Below are 17,926 nucleotides of genomic sequence, written 5' to 3'. Positions count from 1 at the left end.
TCTTTCTTTCTCTCAATTATTTTCTCCCTCAGTCCTTCCACCTCTTTCTCGCTCTCATTCATCTTCTCCCTCAGTCCTTCCACCTCTTCTCTCTCTCATTCATCTTCTCCCTCAGTCCTTCCACCTCTTTCTCTCTCTCATTCATCTTCTTCCTCAGTCCTTCCACCTCTTTCTCACTCTCAATCATCTTCTCCCTCAGTCCTTCCACCTTTTTCTCACTCTCATTCATCTTCTCCCTCAGTCCTTCCACCTCTTCTCTCTCTCTCTCCTCTTTCTTCTTCTCAAACTCCTTACCCAGCCTCTCCATCTCTGTATTCCACCTCTTCTTATACTCCTCTCTTGCCCTCTTCACATCTTCCTCTTTTTCTTAGCCAACTCTTGTTTAACTCTTTCACCTCTCCCACCATCTTCTGAATCATCTCCTCTGTCTCAGTTATCTTCTCCTTCTCTTTTCATCTCAAATGTAACTCTAGCGATCTCATCCTACTTGCTCTCCTTCGCCTCTTTCACCATCCCCAACTCCCTTCTAACTTGTTTCTCCCACTTGGCCCTCTCTTCCTCCACCGCTTCCTCTCTCTTCACCTTCTCCTTTACCATGGTCATCTTCTCTTTCATTACCTCCAACACCTCCCTCACTCTCTCCACATACTCCTTTTTGTTCCTACCCATCTCCAATTTGACTTTTTTTTATCTCCTTGTGTTTCTGGTTAATTTCATTCATCATTTTCTCCAGCTCCTGCCTTCCCTTCTCCATATCCAATGTCACTTCCCTCACCACCTCTTTTAGCACCACCCTCATTCTCTTCAATTCTTCCTTCATCTCCATCTTGATCTTTTCCATTTTGTACATGTGTCTTTGCTCCATTTTCCTCGGCTCCTTTCTTTCCTTCTACTCTATCTCCATCTTGCTCTTCTGGATGACAGTTCCTGCTCTGTCGATCTCCTTCCTCAAGTCCTCCATTCCGTCTTTTAACCTATTCACTATATCCTTCTTCTTCTTCTCCAGCATCTCTCTCCTTTTCAAACTCTTTCTTTGTCAATTCGTACTTCTCTGTATTCTTCTCCAGCTTTTTGCTCTGTCTTTCCAGCCTCTTCTGTATCTTGTCAAATCAATTTTTATTTGCCACATGCACCGAATACAACAGGTGTAGACCTTACAGTGAAATACTTACTTACAAGCCCTTAACCAACAATGCAGTTTTAAGACAAATAAATGTTAAGTAAAAAGTACGGAGTCAATGTGCGGGGGCACAGGTTAGTCGAGATAATTGAGGTAATATGTACATGTGGGTAGAGTTAAAGTGACTATGCATAGATAATAAACAGAGAGTAGCAGCAGCGTAAAAGAGGGGGTGGGGTGGGGTGGTAGGGACAATGCAAATAGTCCGGGTAGCCATGATTAGCTGTTCAGGAGTCTTATGGCTTGGGGGTAGAAGCTGTTAATAAGCCTTTTGGACCTAAACTTGGAGCTCCGGTATCGCTTGCCGTGCAGTAGCAGAGAGAACAGTCTATGACTAGGGTGGCTGGAGTCTTTGACAATTTGTTGGGCCTTCCTCTGACACCGCCTGGTATAGAGGTCCTGAATGGCAGGAAGCTTGGCCCCAGTGATGTACTGGGCCATACGCACTACCCTCTGTAGTGCCTTGCGGTCGGAGGCCGAGCAGTTGCCATACCAGGCGGTGATGCAACCAGTCAGGATGCTCTCAATGGTGTAGCTGTAGAACTTTCTGAGGACCCATGCCAAATCTTTTCAGTCTCCTGAGGGGGAATAGGCTTTGTCGTGCCCTCTTCACGACTGTCTTGGTGTGTTTGGACCATGATAATTTGTTGGTGATGTGGACACCAAGGAACTTGAAGCTCTCAACCTGTTACACCCCAGCCCCGTCGATGAGAATGGGGGGCGTGCTCAGTCCTCTTTTTTTTCCTGTAGTCCACAATCATCTCTTTTGTCTTGATCACGTTGAGGGAAAGGTTGTTATCCTGGCACCACACGTTCAGGTCTCTGACCTCCTCCCTATAGGCTGTCTCATCATTGTCGGTGATCAGGCCTACCACTGTTGTGTTGTCGGAAAACGTAATGATGGTGTTGGAGTCGTGCCTGGCCATGCAGTCATGGGTGAACAGGGAGTACAGGAGGGGACTGAGCACGCACCTCTGAGGGGCCCCCGTGTTGAGGGTCAGCGTGGCAAATGTGTTGTTACCTACCCTTACCACCTGGGGGCGGCCCGTAAGGAAGTCCAGGATCCAGTTGCAGAGGGAGGTGTTTAGTCCCAGGGTCCTTAGCTTAGTGATGAGCTTTGGGGGCACTATGGTGTTGAACGCTGAGCTGTAGTCAATGAATAGCATTCTCACATAGGTGTTCCTCTTGTCCAGGTGGGAAAGGGCAGTATGGAGTGCAAAAGAGATTGCATCACCTGTGGATCTGTTGGGGCAGTATGCAAATTGGAGTGGGTCTAGGGTTTCTGGGATAATGTGGTTGATGTGAGCCATGAGCAGCCTTTCAAAGCACTTCATGGCTACAGACGTGAGGGCTACAGGTCGGTAGTCATTTAGGCAGGTTATCTTAGTGTTCTTGGGCACAGGGACTATGGTGGTCTGCTTGAAACATGTTGGTATTACAGACTCAGTCAGGGACATGTTGAAAATGTCAGTGAAGACACTTGCCAGTTGATCAGCGCATGCTCGGAGTACACGTCCTGTTAATCCGTCTGGCCCTGCGGCCTTGTGAATGTTGACCTGCTTAAAAGTCTTACTCACATCGGCTACGGAGGGTGTGATCACAGTCATCCGGAACAGCTGATGCTCTCATGCATGCTTCAGTGTTGCTTGCCCCGAAGCGAGCATAGAAGTGATTTAGCTTGTCTGGTAGGCTCGTGTCACTTGGCAGCTCGCGGCTGTGCTTCCCTTTGTAGTCTGTAATAGTTTGCAAGCCCTGCCACCCACCCGTAGTATGCGCTCCAGCAGGTATATCTTACTGGTCATCCCCAAAGCCAACACCTCCTTTGGCCGCCATTCCTTCCTGTTCTCTGCTGCCAATGACTGGAACGAACTGCAAAAATCTCTGAAGCTGGAGACTCTTATCTCCCTCACCAACTTTAAGCATCAGTTGTCAGAGCACCTTACCGATCACTGCACCTGTATACAGCCCATCTGAAATTAGCCCAACCAACTACCTCATCCCCATATTGTTATTTATTTTGCTCATTTTCACCCCAGTATCTCTATTTGCACATCATCTCTTGCACATCTATCATTCCAGTGTTAATACTAATTGTAATTTTTTGCACTATGGCCTATTTATTGCCTTACCTCCATAACTTGCTACATTTGCACACACTGTATATATATTTTCTGTTGTATTTTTGACTTTATGTTTTGTTTTACCCCATATGTAACTGTGTTGTTGTTTTTATCGCACTGCTTTGCTTTATCTTGGCCAGGTCGCAGTTGTAAATGAGAACTTGTTCTCAACTGGCATACCTGGTTAAATAAAGGTGAAATAAAATAAATAAATAAATAAAACATCCGACAATTGTCGGAGCCGGTGTAGTATGATTCAATCTTAGTAATGTATTGACTCTTTGCCTGTTTGATGGTTTGTCGGAGGGCATAGCAGGATTTCTTATAAGCGTCCGGGTTAGAGTCCCGCTCCTTGAAAGCGGCAGCTCTACCCTTTAGCTCAGTGCGGATGTTGCCTATAATCCATGGCTTCTGGTTGGGGTACGTACGGTCACTGTGAGGGACAACGTCATCGATGCACTTATTGATGAAGCCAGTGACTGATGTGGTGTACTCCTCAATGCTATCTGAAGAATCCCGGAACATATTCCAGTCTGTGCTAGCAAAACAGTCCTATAGCTTAGCATCTGCATCATCTGACCACTTTTTTATTAACTGAGTCACTGGTGCTTCCTGCTTTAGTTTTTTTTTATAAGCAGGAATCAGGAGGAAAGAGTTATGGTCAGATTTGCCAATGGAGGGCGAGGGAGAGCTTTGTATGCGTCTCTGTGTGTAGAGTAAAGGTGGTCTAGAGTTATTTTTCCTCTGGTTGCACATTTAACATGCTGATAGAAATGAGGTAGAACAGATTTAAGTTTTCCTGCATTAAAGGGTGCTGCTAGTCCCTCTTCTTCTCCACCTCTTTATCCTGCTTCTTCACCTTGCCACGTCCTCCTCTTCTCCTCACTGTCTCTCAACCTCGCCACAACCTCCTCTTCTCCTCACTGTCTCTCAACCTCGCCACATCCTCTTCTTCTCCTCACTGTCTCTCAACCTCGCCACCTCCTCCTCTTCTCCACGCTGTCTCTCAACCTCGCCACCTCCTCCTCTTCTCCTCACTGTCTCTCAACCTCGCCACCTCCTCCTCTTCTCCACGCTGTCTCTCAATCTCGCCACCTCCTCCTCTTCTCCTCACTGTCTCTCAACATCCTCCTCTTCTCCATGCTGTCACTCAACCTCACCACATCCTCCTCTTCTCCACGCTGTCTCTCAACCTCGCCACATCCTCCTCTTCTCCTCACTGTCTCTCAACATCATCCTCTTCTCCACGCTGTCACTCAACCTCACCAGATCCTCCTCTTCTCCAAGCTGTCTCTCAACCTCGCCACATCCTCCTCCTCTCCACGCTGTCACTCAACCTCGCCACGTCCTCCTCTTCTCCTCACTGTCTCTCAATCTCGCCACCACCTCCTCTTCTCCTCACTGTCTCTCAACATCCTCCTCTTCTCCACGCTGTCACTCAACCTCACCAGATCCTCCTCTTCTCCAAGCTGTCTCTCAACCTCGCCACATCCTCCTCCTCTCCACGCTGTCTCTCAATCTCGCCACCTCCTCCTCTTCTCCTCACTGTCTCTCAACATCCTCCTCTTCTCCACGCTGTCACTCAACCTCACCAGATCCTCCTCTTCTCCAAGCTGTCTCTCAATCTCGCCACATCCTCCTCCTCTCCACGCTGTCACTCAACCTCGCCACGTCCTCCTCTTCTCCTCACTGTCTCTCAACCTCGCCACCTCCTCCTCTTCTCCACGCTGTCTCTCAATCTCGCCACCTCGTCCTCTTCTCCTCACTATCTCTCAACATCCTCCTCTTCTCCACGCTGTCACTCAACCTCACCACCTCCTCCTCTTCTCCTCACTGTCTCTCAATCTCGCCACCTCCTCCTCTTCTCCTCACTGTCTCTCAACCTCGCCACCTCCTCCTCTTCTCCTCACTGTCTCTCAATCTCGCCACCTCCTCCTCTTCTCCTCACTGTCTCTCAACCTCGCCACCTCCTCCTCTTCTCCACGCTGTCTCTCAACCTCGTCACCTCCTCCTCTTCTCCACGCTGTATCGCAATCTCGCCACCTCCTCCTCTTCTCCTCACTGTCTCTCAACATCCTCCTCTTCTCCATGCTGTCACTCAACCTCACCACATCCTCCTCTTCTCCACGCTGTCTCTCAACCTCGCCACATCCTCCTCTTCTCCTCACTGTCTCTCAACATCATCCTCTTCTCCACGCTGTCACTCAACCTCACCAGATCCTCCTCTTCTCCAAGCTGTCTCTCAACCTCGCCACATCCTCCTCCTCTCCACGCTGTCACTCAACCTCGCCACGTCCTCCTCTTCTCCTCACTGTCTCTCAATCTCGCCACCACCTCCTCTTCTCCTCACTGTCTCTCAACATCCTCCTCTTCTCCACGCTGTCACTCAACCTCACCAGATCCTCCTCTTCTCCAAGCTGTCTCTCAACCTCGCCACATCCTCCTCCTCTCCACGCTGTCTCTCAATCTCGCCACCTCCTCCTCTTCTCCTCACTGTCTCTCAACATCCTCCTCTTCTCCACGCTGTCACTCAACCTCACCAGATCCTCCTCTTCTCCAAGCTGTCTCTCAACCTCGCCACATCCTCCTCCTCTCCACGCTGTCACTCAACCTCGCCACGTCCTCCTCTTCTCCTCACTGTCTCTCAACCTCGCCACCTCCTCCTCTTCTCCACGCTGTCTCTCAATCTCGCCACCTCGTCCTCTTCTCCTCACTATCTCTCAACATCCTCCTCTTCTCCACGCTGTCACTCAACCTCACCACCTCCTCCTCTTCTCCTCACTGTCTCTCAATCTCGCCACCTCCTCCTCTTCTCCTCACTGTCTCTCAACCTCGCCACCTCCTCCTCTTCTCCTCACTGTCTCTCAATCTCGCCACCTCCTCCTCTTCTCCTCACTGTCTCTCAACCTCGCCACCTCCTCCTCTTCTCCACGCTGTCTCTCAACCTCGTCACCTCCTCCTCTTCTCCACGCTGTATCGCAATCTCGCCACCTCCTCCTCTTCTCCTCACTGTCTCTCAACATCCTCCTCTTCTCCATGCTGTCACTCAACCTCACCACATCCTCCTCTTCTCCACGCTGTCTCTCAACCTCGCCACATCCTCCTCTTCTCCTCACTGTCTCTCAACATCATCCTCTTCTCCACGCTGTCACTCAACCTCACCAGATCCTCCTCTTCTCCAAGCTGTCTCTCAACCTCGCCACATCCTCCTCCTCTCCACGCTGTCACTCAACCTCGCCACGTCCTCCTCTTCTCCTCACTGTCTCTCAATCTCGCCACCACCTCCTCTTCTCCTCACTGTCTCTCAACATCCTCCTCTTCTCCACGCTGTCACTCAACCTCACCAGATCCTCCTCTTCTCCAAGCTGTCTCTCAACCTCGCCACATCCTCCTCCTCTCCACGCTGTCTCTCAATCTCGCCACCTCCTCCTCTTCTCCTCACTGTCTCTCAACATCCTCCTCTTCTCCACGCTGTCACTCAACCTCACCAGATCCTCCTCTTCTCCAAGCTGTCTCTCAACCTCGCCACATCCTCCTCCTCTCCACGCTGTCACTCAACCTCGCCACGTCCTCCTCTTCTCCTCACTGTCTCTCAACCTCGCCACCTCCTCCTCTTCTCCACGCTGTCTCTCAATCTCGCCACCTCGTCCTCTTCTCCTCACTATCTCTCAACATCCTCCTCTTCTCCACGCTGTCACTCAACCTCACCACCTCCTCCTCTTCTCCTCACTGTCTCTCAATCTCGCCACCTCCTCCTCTTCTCCTCACTGTCTCTCAACCTCGCCACCTCCTCCTCTTCTCCTCACTGTCTCTCAATCTCGCCACCTCCTCCTCTTCTCCTCACTGTCTCTCAACCTCGCCACCTCCTCCTCTTCTCCACGCTGTCTCTCAACCTCGTCACCTCCTCCTCTTCTCCACGCTGTATCTCAATCTCGCCACCTCCTCCTCTTCTCCTCACTGTCTCTCAACCTCGCCACCTCCTCCTCTTCTCCTCACTGTCTCTCAACCTCGCCACCTCCTCCTCTTCTCCTTGCTGTCTCTCAACCTCGCCACCTCCTCTTCTCCTCGCTGTCTCTCAACCTCGCCACCTCCTTTTTAAACTTCTCTATCTCCTCCCAGCTGTTTTCTATTTCTGCCTTTGCACGTTCTACTCCTTTCTGCAACTTTCTCTCCTTTACTGTATCTCCACCTTCTCCTTTTGTATGTTGTCAATGACAACCAACAACATACACAGGCACACCCAGGCATATTCTCTCCACCTCCCTCTCTATATCTGTCCTCCAGATCTGTTGCTCCATTTTAAGGAGCTGTCTGGGAAAGGATTAATGTCTTAATAGAGGGTTAGGTTCTGGTTCAGGTGGTACACATTCCCAGACCACAGAATTAGGATTACTAGAATGGGCATACATGGACCGGTGGCCATATTTTGTGTACCACAGGCATTGAATTTTTAGTATTCAATAAAACTTTATCAACAACCAACTCAATTGACATGGGAATGTTCAATGATGACATGGGAATGTTCAATGATGTTCAGTGATGCTTATTTGAAGGGACAGAGTTCTCATGTGCCCCCCATAGAATTAGAAGTACTATTGCAATCCCATGGTAAATTGCCATGATCTGAGAGAATATGTCCATTCTAGTTATTCTAATTCTATGCGCCAGACCGTGGATTTTTAGGTGGTCACCTGCTATTGTGATGCATAGTTGCCATGGTATTTGATTGTTACATGCATAGAATTAGAATTGTATTTATGTGGTAGCAAGTTGATGGAATAATGGCAGTTACCATGGTAATTCATCAAACATTCCAAAAGGGTCTACACAAATTATTAATTTTTATTATTATTATTATTATTATTATTATTATGTGTTTATCTGTTCAGCTTTTTTGGTATTTCGATATAAGCTAACAATATTCTTAACTCCGGAGCATGTTAAAGAACTCCCATATTTTCTGTGGGATCATGCACTTGCTTTCTCCTTAAAATTCAATGTTGTGATAGGGTACCATGAACCCATGTTTTTCATATATATTTAAAAACACTATAGGCACACTGAGACACACAGATTGTACAATATGAGGAGGAAATTGTAGTCCTACAAAGCTTTCCAGTGGCACTGACTCACCCAATGATGAAGAAGTTGAATAAGCCCTCTCACCAGTAATGGCAGATGCACTCGTGCCAATAGCCAATCTCTCAAGATACTTTGTAAAACAATGCTGTTCTCTCAATATTGATGTTGATATCTCACCAAGTGTCCAGTAGCAAGTGGTAAAGAAATGGAATTCATTCCTGCAACATCTGGATTGTTAGGTATGTTGTCATGGCAACAGCATTATGACGCTGCATTATGCATGGCCCAGAGTTCTGAATCTCAAAATCCCAGTTAATCCTGACAAAAATGGTGGCCTACTTTTCGTCCACAATGACATTGATGGAGATACTAAAGCATGAACTACTGTTGGCTTAATTGCAAAATGTTCCAAAAATATGTGTTACATACAGTACATACTTAATGAACATAACTGGCCTACAATACACTGAGTGTACAAAACATTAAGAACACCTTCCTAATATGAGTTGCACCCCATTTTGCTGTCAGAACAGCCTTGATTCGTCGGGGCATGGACTCTACAAGGTGTCAAAAGCGTTCCACAGGGACGCTGGCCCATGTTGACTCCAATGCGTCCCACATTTGTGTCAAGTTGGCTGGATGTCCTTTGGGTGGTGGACCATTCTTGATACACACAGGAAACTGTTGAGTGTAAAAAACCCAGCAGCGTTGCAGTTCTTGATACATACCGGTGCACCTGGCATCTACTACCATACCCCGATCAAAGGCACTTAAATCTTTTGTCTTGCCCATTCACCCTCTGAATGGCACCATACACAATCCATGTCTCAATTGTCTCAAGGCTTAAAAATCCTTCTTTAACCGGTCTCCTCCCCTTCATCTACACTGATTGAAGTGGATTTAACCAGTGACATCAATAAGTGATCATAACTTTCACCTGGATTCACCTGGTCAATCTATGTCATTGAAAGAGCAGGTGTTCCTAATGTTTTGTACACTCCGTGTATATAGTCATTGAACCTACACTATACCAGCTTGGCTCAGGATTTGTACCTGATTCAGCTAATCTTCTTGTTTGATGATTGTGATCAGTTATATCGGGTGTTTTAGGCCTACAAGGAATACTCAGTGTTGGGGAATCTACTCTGAAAATATAGTTTACCAAACTACCAATTACTTCACCCTGGAAGAAGCTGAGCTACAGGAAACCATTAAGAGAAATATAATTTTTAATAAGTAACTAAAGTTACTTTGAAACATGTGTTCACTACATCAAAACTACTTTGTGAAAAAGTATCATATCTACAGTTGAAGTCGGAAGTTTACATACATTAAAACTAGTGTTTCAACCACTCCACAAATTTATTGTTAACAAACTATAGTTTTGGCAAGTCGGTTAGGACATCTACTTTGTGCATGACACAAGTAATTTTTCCAACAATTGTTTACAGACAGATTATTTCACTGTATCACAATTCCAGTGGGTCAGAAGTTTACATACACTAAGTTGACTGTGCCTTTAAACAGCTTGGAAAATTCCAGAAAATGATATCATGGCTTTAGAAGCTGCTGATAGGCTAATTGACATAATTTGAGTCAATTGGAGGTGTACCTGTGGATGTATTTCAAGGCCTACCTTCAAACTCAGTGCCTCTTTGCTTGACATCATGGGAAAATCAAAAGAAATCAGCCAAGACCTCAGAAAAAATATTGTAGACCTCCTCAAGTCTGGTTCATCCTTGGGAGCAATTTCCAAACGCCTGAAAGTACCACATTCATCTGTACAAACAATAGTACGCAAGTATAAACACCATGGGACCACGCAGCCGTCATACCGCTCAGGAAGGAGACGCGCTCTGTCTCCTAGATGTGACACTCTGGCTCTAGGACTTTTGTATGTGAGCTAGAGTGTATGTTGTTTTGTTGGGGATTTGGGTGTTTTTCTATGTTGGTAGTTCTGTCGGGTGTATTTCTATGTTTGCAGGTCTGTGGGTTGTTTTTCTAGGTGGTTGTATGTTGTAGTCAATGACTCCCAATCGGAGGTAACGAGTGTCAGCTGTCGGCTCGTTATCTCTGATTGGGAGCCATATTTAAACTGTCAGTTTTCACCTTTGTTTTGTGGGTTATTGTTCCAAGTTCAGTGTATTGTTACGTTAGGACTTCACTATCGTCGTTTGTTGTTTTTACGTGGTTGCTTTATAAATAAAGTCATCATGTTCACTCCACGCGCTGCGTATTGGTCCGCTCCTTCCGACGATCGTGACAGAATAACCCACCATAAAGGAACCAAGCAGCGCGTCCAGGAACAAAGGGTCTGGACATGGAAGGAACTGGTGGAAGGTAAAGGGTCCTGGACTTGGGAGGAGATCCTCGATGGGATGGATCGCCGTCCTTGGAGCGAGACGGTGGAGAGGCGACGGCGAGAGGAGCAACGGCATCAGCAGGGCCATCATCGTCGGAAGGATCGAGAGGCAACCCCAAGAAATTTTTTGGGGGGCACATGGCTTGGGCGACGGAGCAGCAGGAGGCTGCCACAAGGCAGAGTCAGAGGGCTGCCAGGTTAAGGGGGCTGACGGAGGCAGAGAAGGGACGGATTCAGTGGGCTACCAGGTCAAGGGGGCAACTGGGTAAAGCAGGGAAGGAAAGTGTTGAGGCACGGCGTGAGGTACTGGGGGTGTGTAACCAGTTCGGTCCGGCCCGTTCCTAGTCCCGTGGTGCAGCCAGTAGTGTGTGTTCCCCGTGCACGGTACGGCCTGTTCCGGTCCCTCGCACTAAGGATACGGTGCGCGTCGCCAGCCCAGCCCGGCCTGTTCCTACTCCTCGCACCAGGGATACGGTGCGCTCGCCAACCCGCCCGGCCTGTTCCGCCACTCGCACCAGGGATACGGTGCGCGTCGCCAGCCCAGCCCGGCCTGTTCCTACTCCTCGCACCAGGGATACGGTGCGCTTCGCCAACCCGGCCCGGCCTGTTCCGGCCACTCGCACCAGGGATACGGTGCGCGTCGCCAGCCCAGCCCGGCCTGTTCCTACTCCACGCACCAGGGATACGGTGCGCTTCGCCAGCCCGGCCCGGCCTGTTCCTGCTCTCCGCACTAGGCGTTATGGGAGTCCCCAGGGTCCAGCATGCCCTGTTCCGGCTCCCCGCACTAGGCGTTATGGGAGTCCCCAGGGTCCAGCATGCCCTGTTCCGGCTCCCCGCACTAGGCGTTATGGGAGTCCCCAGGGTCCAGCATGCCCTGTTCCGGCTCCCCGCACTAGGCGTTATGGGAGTCCCCAGGGTCCAGCATGCCCTGTTCCGGCTCCCCGCACTAGGCGTCATGTGCGTTCCCAGGGTCCAGCAAGCCCTGTTGCTTCTCTCCGCACTAGCCCTGAGATGCGTGTCCTCAGCCCGGTACCTCCTGTTCCGGCACCACGCACCAGGCCTACGATGCGCCTCAGACGGCCAGAGTCTGCCGTCTGCCCAACGGGGCCTGAACTGTCCGTCTGCCCAACGCCGTCTGAACTGTCCGTCTGCCCAACGCCGTCTGAACTGCCCGTCTGCCCAACGGGGCCTGAACTGTCCGTCTGCCCAACGCCGTCTGAACTGTCCGTCTGCCCAACGCCGTCTGAACTGCCCGTCTGCCCAACGGGGCCTGAACTGTCCGTCTGCCCAACGCCGTCTGAACTGCCCGTCTGCCCAACGCCGTCAGAGCCTTCCGCCAGACAGGATCAGCCAGAGCCTTCTGCCAGACAGGATCAGCCAGAGCCTTCCGCCAGACAGGATCAGCCAGAGCCTTCCGCCAGACAGGATCAGCCAGAGCCTTCTGCCAGACAGGATCAGCCAGAGCCTTCTGCCAGACAGGATCAGCCAGAGCCTTCTGCCAGACAGGATCAGCCAGAGCCTTCTGCCAGACAGGATCAGCCAGAGCCTTCTGCCAGACAGGATCAGCCAGAGTCTTCCGCCAGCCAGGATCCGCCAGAGCCGTCCAGCCAGGATCCGCCTGAGCCAGCCAGCCAGGATCTGCCCCTCAGTCCGGTGCTGCCCTTTAGTCAGGTGCTGGCCCTTAGCCCGGTGCTGCCCCTTAGTCCGGTGCTGCCCCTTAGTCCGGTGCTGCCACTTAGTCCGGTGCTGCCCCTTAGTCAGGTGCTGTCCCTTAGTCCGGTACTGCCTACTAAGCAGTTTGTGACTGTGGTGGGGTGGGGATCACGACCGGGGCCAGAGCCACCACCGTGGACAGACGCCCACCCAGACCCTCCCCTAGAGCGTATGCTGGTGCGCCCGGAGTGCGCACCTTTAGGGGGGGGTACTGTGACACTCTGGCTCTAGGACTTTTGTATGTGAGCTAGAGTGTATGTTGTTTTGTTGGGGATTTGGGTGTTTTTCTATGTTGGTAGTTCTGTCGGGTGTATTTCTATGTTTGCAGGTCTGTGGGTTGTTTTTCTAGGTGGTTGTATGTTGTAGTCAATGACTCCCAATCGGAGGTAACGAGTGTCAGCTGTCGGCTCGTTATCTCTGATTGGGAGCCATATTTAAACTGTCAGTTTTCACCTTTGTTTTGTGGGTTATTGTTCCAAGTTCAGTGTATTGTTACGTTAGGACTTCACTATCGTCGTTTGTTGTTTTTACGTGGTTGCTTTATAAATAAAGTCATCATGTTCACTCCACGCGCTGCGTATTGGTCCGCTCCTTCCGACGATCGTGACACTAGAGATGAACGTACTTTGGTGCGAAAAGTGCAAATCAATCCCAGAACAACAGCAAAGGACCTTGTGAAGATGCTGGAGGAAACAGGTACAAAAGTATCTATATCCACAGTAAAACGAGTCCTATATCGACATAACCTGAAAGGCCGCTCAGCAAGGAAGAAGCCACTGCTCCAAAACCACCATAAAAAAGCCAGACTACGGTTTGCAACTGCACATGGGGACAAAGATCGTACTTTTTTGAGAAATGTCCTCTGGTCTGATGAAACAAAAATATAACTGTTTGGCCATAATGACCATCGCTATGTTTGGAGGAAAAAGGTGGCAGCATCATGCTGTGGGGGTGCTTTGCTGCAGGAGGGACTGGTGCACTTCACAAAATAGATGGCATCATGAGGAAGGAAAATTATGTGGATATATTGAAGCAACATCTCAAGACATCAGTCAGGAAGTTAAAGCTTGGTCGCAAATGGATCTTCCAAATGGACAATGACCCCCCAAGCATACTTCCAAAGTTGTGACAAAATGGCTTAAGGACAACAAAGTCAAGGTATTGGAGTGGCCATCACAAAGCCCTGACCTCAATCCTATAGAAAATGTGTGGGCAGAACTGAAAAAGCATGTGCGAGCAAGGAGGCCTACAAACCTGACTCAGTTACACCAGCTCTGTCAGGAGGAATGGGCCAAAATTCACCCAACTTATTGTGGGAAGCTTGTGGAAGGCTACCCGAAACGTTTGACCCAAGTTAAACTATTTAAAAGGCAATGCTACCAAATACTAATTGAGTGTATGTAAACATCTGACCCACTGGGAATGTGATGAAAGAAATAAAAGCTGAAATAAATCATTATTCTGACATTTCACATTCTTAAAATAAAGTGGTGATCCTAACTGACCTAAAACAGGGAATTTTTACTAGGATTAAATGTCAGGAATTGTGAAAAACTGAGTTTAAATGTATTTGGCTAAGGGGTATGTAAACGTCCGACTTCAACTGTAAATCTGAAAATGTTGTGGGGGTTATGCAGGAAAATTATTTTATGGGGGGTGAAAATATAGTGTGTGGTTCCAGTAGTTAGCTACACCATTACAAGGCAAAACAAGTAATTAACTACTGAAAACACTAAGAAGATGTTTATTTAGTTGAACTACCAACAAGCTACTGCAAAATGTAGTTAAATTACTAGTTGACTTGCATTTAGTGGAACTACTCTCGTGCCCATCTCTCTCTCTCTCTCTCTCTCTCTCTCTCTCTCTCTCTGTCCCCTCTCTCTCTCTCTCTCTCAGGGTGACCGGGGGACAATGGGGAAGAGAGGTCTGAAGGGTGGGAAGGGGGAGCAGGGTCCCCCTGGACTGGACCAGCCCTGTCCTGTGGTATGTCACCCTCAACCTTGACCTTTCATCCATGACCGTATGGACATTTGAGCCAGACTGGATAAAATATTTAACAACTTTATGTGTTTACAATTGTAGATTTTTAATTGTTTTCTTTTTATTTATTTTGGATCTCTATTTCTATGATTTCCAATGTATGTTATTCTCAGTGTCTGTGGGAGGGATGTATGTTATTCTCAGTGTCTGTGGGAGGGATGTATGTTATTCTCTGTGTCTGTGGGAGGGATGTATGTTATTCTCTGTGTCTGTGGGAGGGATGTATGTTATTCTCTGTGTCTGTGGAAGGGATGTATGTTATTCTCTGTGTCTGTGGGAGGGATGTATGTTATTCTCTGTGTCTGTGGGAGGGATGTATGTTCAGAGTATGTGTAACAGTGGGTTGGCTCTTGCTGACAGGGTTATAATGGGACTAAAGGACTTTCTGATGAAGGGGTACAGTCCACCCCTCCTCCTCCTCCTTCTGGCCCTGAGGCCCCCTGTCCTTTGGTACAGTATCGTTACCTGTTCCCCCCTTTCCACCACTGTGTGTCTGCCTGTTCCCTCGTTCTATCCCACGCACTATTTCCCTTAGCCTGCTGTTCCATGTGTGTTTTCTCTCTGATATCTGTCATTTTCTAACATCAGTAGGCTGGATTGTCACATGAATCTTAAGATCAGCATAAGGTTGTATTATGAAAATAGTGCGGAGTTGTGTTGTGGTCTGGATGTGGTTGTCAATGTGCTGACTTGCATGTGGTATGGTAAAGTTCTTTGGTGTTTTCACCCCACATGACATGAAACTTCCCCACTAACCACTCCTCTCTCTTGTTCTGTTACCCCTAGGGGCAAGATGGACTGCCCATACCAGGATGTTGGCACAAGGTGAGTGGGGATTCGAATGCCCAGTATGACTTAATACCTGCCTGAATAATATGTAGTACATTCACTAATACCTGCTGAGCAATATGTAGTACATTCATTAATACCTGCCTGATTAATATGTAGTACATTCATTAATACCTGCCTGATTAATATGTAGTACATTAATTTGCAACCACATGCAATATGATGACAGTACATTGTCAATCAAACCAGAGCTTCAAGATAAACAGTGAACAACGCAATGATCATCCCCCAACTCAGATTATTTTACTGTACCAATTAGCATGTATTATGCCCAATAAATAAATATGATTTGGGTATGATTATAACATGTATGTTATATAATAATCATTTTATGAGTTTGATTAGGATGAAGTACAAAGCATCTATTATAGAGCCCTAGTGGCTTTGCTAACGTTAGTAGCCTTGATCTGTGACCTCTTGACCTGTGACCCCCACTAATCCCTGCTCTCATTCTCTTGCAGTGATGGCTAACATCAAGCATGGCCACTGTACATATTGATATGGTATATATTGCAACTGAATACTACATTGCTTTTTTGTTATTTTTTGCCTTTTTATGGAAACGTTTTATATAATATATTGACACTTTTTTTATCATGGACGTTATTTTGAGTCAACAGTATTAACCAGACCGGATATATCGATCGATACAGATATTTTTTGTACACATAGACTTTGGATATGAAGTGAAATGTAGTAAATGGAACACAGCCATCATGGAGCAACATCAGGAGAGAGACATAAAGGAGCAGACAGACGGGCGGATGGACGGACGGACAGACAGACAGACACACACATTGCTGGAGAGTGGATGAATAGGGAGAATGGCTGCCTTACTAATGGAGTCTCATCTGCCATGTTGCTGCCTGGCTATGTTGCTGCCTGGCCATGTTGCTGCCTGGCCATGTTGCTGCCTGGTCCAGCTGCTGCCTGGCCATGTTGCTGCTTGGAATGTGTGCTTGCTCCGCCCTGCTCGATCCCACGGATGGACAGACCTCCTGGTGTGATAGACAGAGGAGTGTAGGTCAGCGCTCTCTTCTGTCTGTTTTTGAAAGGACGAGAAGGAGGAGGAGAGGAGGAGACAGAAGCTCAAACGTAAACGTCTCGCTCTCTCTCAGCCCTGAGGGGAGAGCAGGTCTGGAGGACAGAGAGAACACGCAGGAGAGACAGACAGACAAGAGAGCACAAAGGATGGACAACCTCTAGAGAGTGACGGACCGGTTCCGTGCCATTCAGTTCTATTCGGAATACTGAGATGCTGCGTTATGGAAACACAGCAGGAGGGGGCAACACAGAACACTGCATTTCCACTTTCACCTGAAGAGTGATCGCACCCATAAGTTGTAGTTGTAATTTTTATCACACTCACTGTTGGTTCTGGGTTACAGCGGCAAGGATTTACCTATGATGTCACATTATAATAATAATAATAATAATAATAATATTAATAATATTAATAATAATAATACAATTCTGTGGATATGACGAAAGTGTTTTTATGACATGGTGTATGACCATATCTTATTTTCTTCAGTGTTTCCATTTAATAAAGTGCATGATCAACACAAGTCACAGCATTATATAGCATCATGAAAACCTCTCCCATACCAGCACACTAAGGCAATAAGTTACTGAGGTATTTAGTTTGCGAAGAGCAATCTCTAAGTCTCTAACAGTCTTTCTATGTAAAAAAAAGTATAAATAAAATGCAGATGTATTTTGTGTGTGGCATACTGGCAGTGATGACAAGTGTGATGTTTTATTTTATTCTAGTTGAGTTACATTTGCATTCCTGTGCATGGACGTGTTTGTATAATATACAGATGCATACTGAGTTCATTGTGTTAAATTCAAAGTCAGAACTGGAGCTATTTGCAGTATTCACAAATATGCAGTATTCCATCAATGAAGTTGAACAAACGGTTTGAATATGTAGCAATTTTGTGATTCATTTGGGTTTTATCAGACATAAGCCAATTACAAATATCACATCAGTATTTTCTGACAGTGATGACAGTACAGTTTTGAAGTATATTGAAGTATTATCACTTAACCTTAGCTAAAAACACATTTAGATGAAATACTGTTTTCTGAACAACAGTATGGATTCTTGCTGCTGACGTAAAATGTTATTGTTTGTTTGATTGTTTTTCTTAACCAATGAGTTTAGTACATTCGGACTGAAGTACAATAATGTACCCAAAGTCATTGATTTAACAATAGTTGTATTCATTGGTACACACTGACACACCATGATATAAAGGTAATCATTGTTGGTAGGTTTAACTACAGTGAGGGAAAAAAGTATTTGATCCCCTGCTGATTTTGTAAGTTTGCCCACTGACAAAGACATGATCAGTCTATAATTTTAATGGTAGGTTTATTTGAACAGTGAGAGACAGAATAACAACAAAAAAATCCAGAAAAATGCATGTCAAAAAAGTTATAAATTGATTTGCATTTTAATGAGGGAAATAAGTATTTGACCCCTCTGCAAAACATGACTTAGTACTTGGTGGCAAAACCCTTGTTGGCAATCACAGAGGTCAGACGTTTCTTGTAGTTGGCCACCAGGTTTGC

At 47.2% G+C, this 17,926-nt stretch overlaps 1 protein-coding gene across 1 annotated transcript in view; it reads left to right on the top strand.

Annotated features, from left to right (window-relative positions):
• LOC123493086 (collagen alpha-1(XXIII) chain-like) overlaps positions 1-17,701 on the top strand; it is a 317,331-nt gene extending 299,630 nt beyond the window's left edge. The window contains exons 29-32 of the mRNA XM_045226942.1: positions 14,354-14,440; positions 14,858-14,947; positions 15,284-15,322; positions 15,808-17,701. Coding sequence (XP_045082877.1) covers positions 14,354-14,440; positions 14,858-14,947; positions 15,284-15,322; positions 15,808-15,810 — 219 coding nt within the window. The 3' untranslated portion in view covers positions 15,811-17,701. The remainder of the gene's footprint in view (positions 1-14,353; positions 14,441-14,857; positions 14,948-15,283; positions 15,323-15,807) is intronic.
• The last annotated feature ends 225 nt before the right edge of the window (positions 17,702-17,926 follow it).

This window comes from Coregonus clupeaformis, chromosome 2, assembly GCF_020615455.1.
Source record: "Coregonus clupeaformis isolate EN_2021a chromosome 2, ASM2061545v1, whole genome shotgun sequence".
Classification (NCBI taxonomy): domain Eukaryota; kingdom Metazoa; phylum Chordata; class Actinopteri; order Salmoniformes; family Salmonidae; genus Coregonus; species Coregonus clupeaformis.
This window is presented reverse-complemented; position numbering and strand designations above follow the sequence as displayed.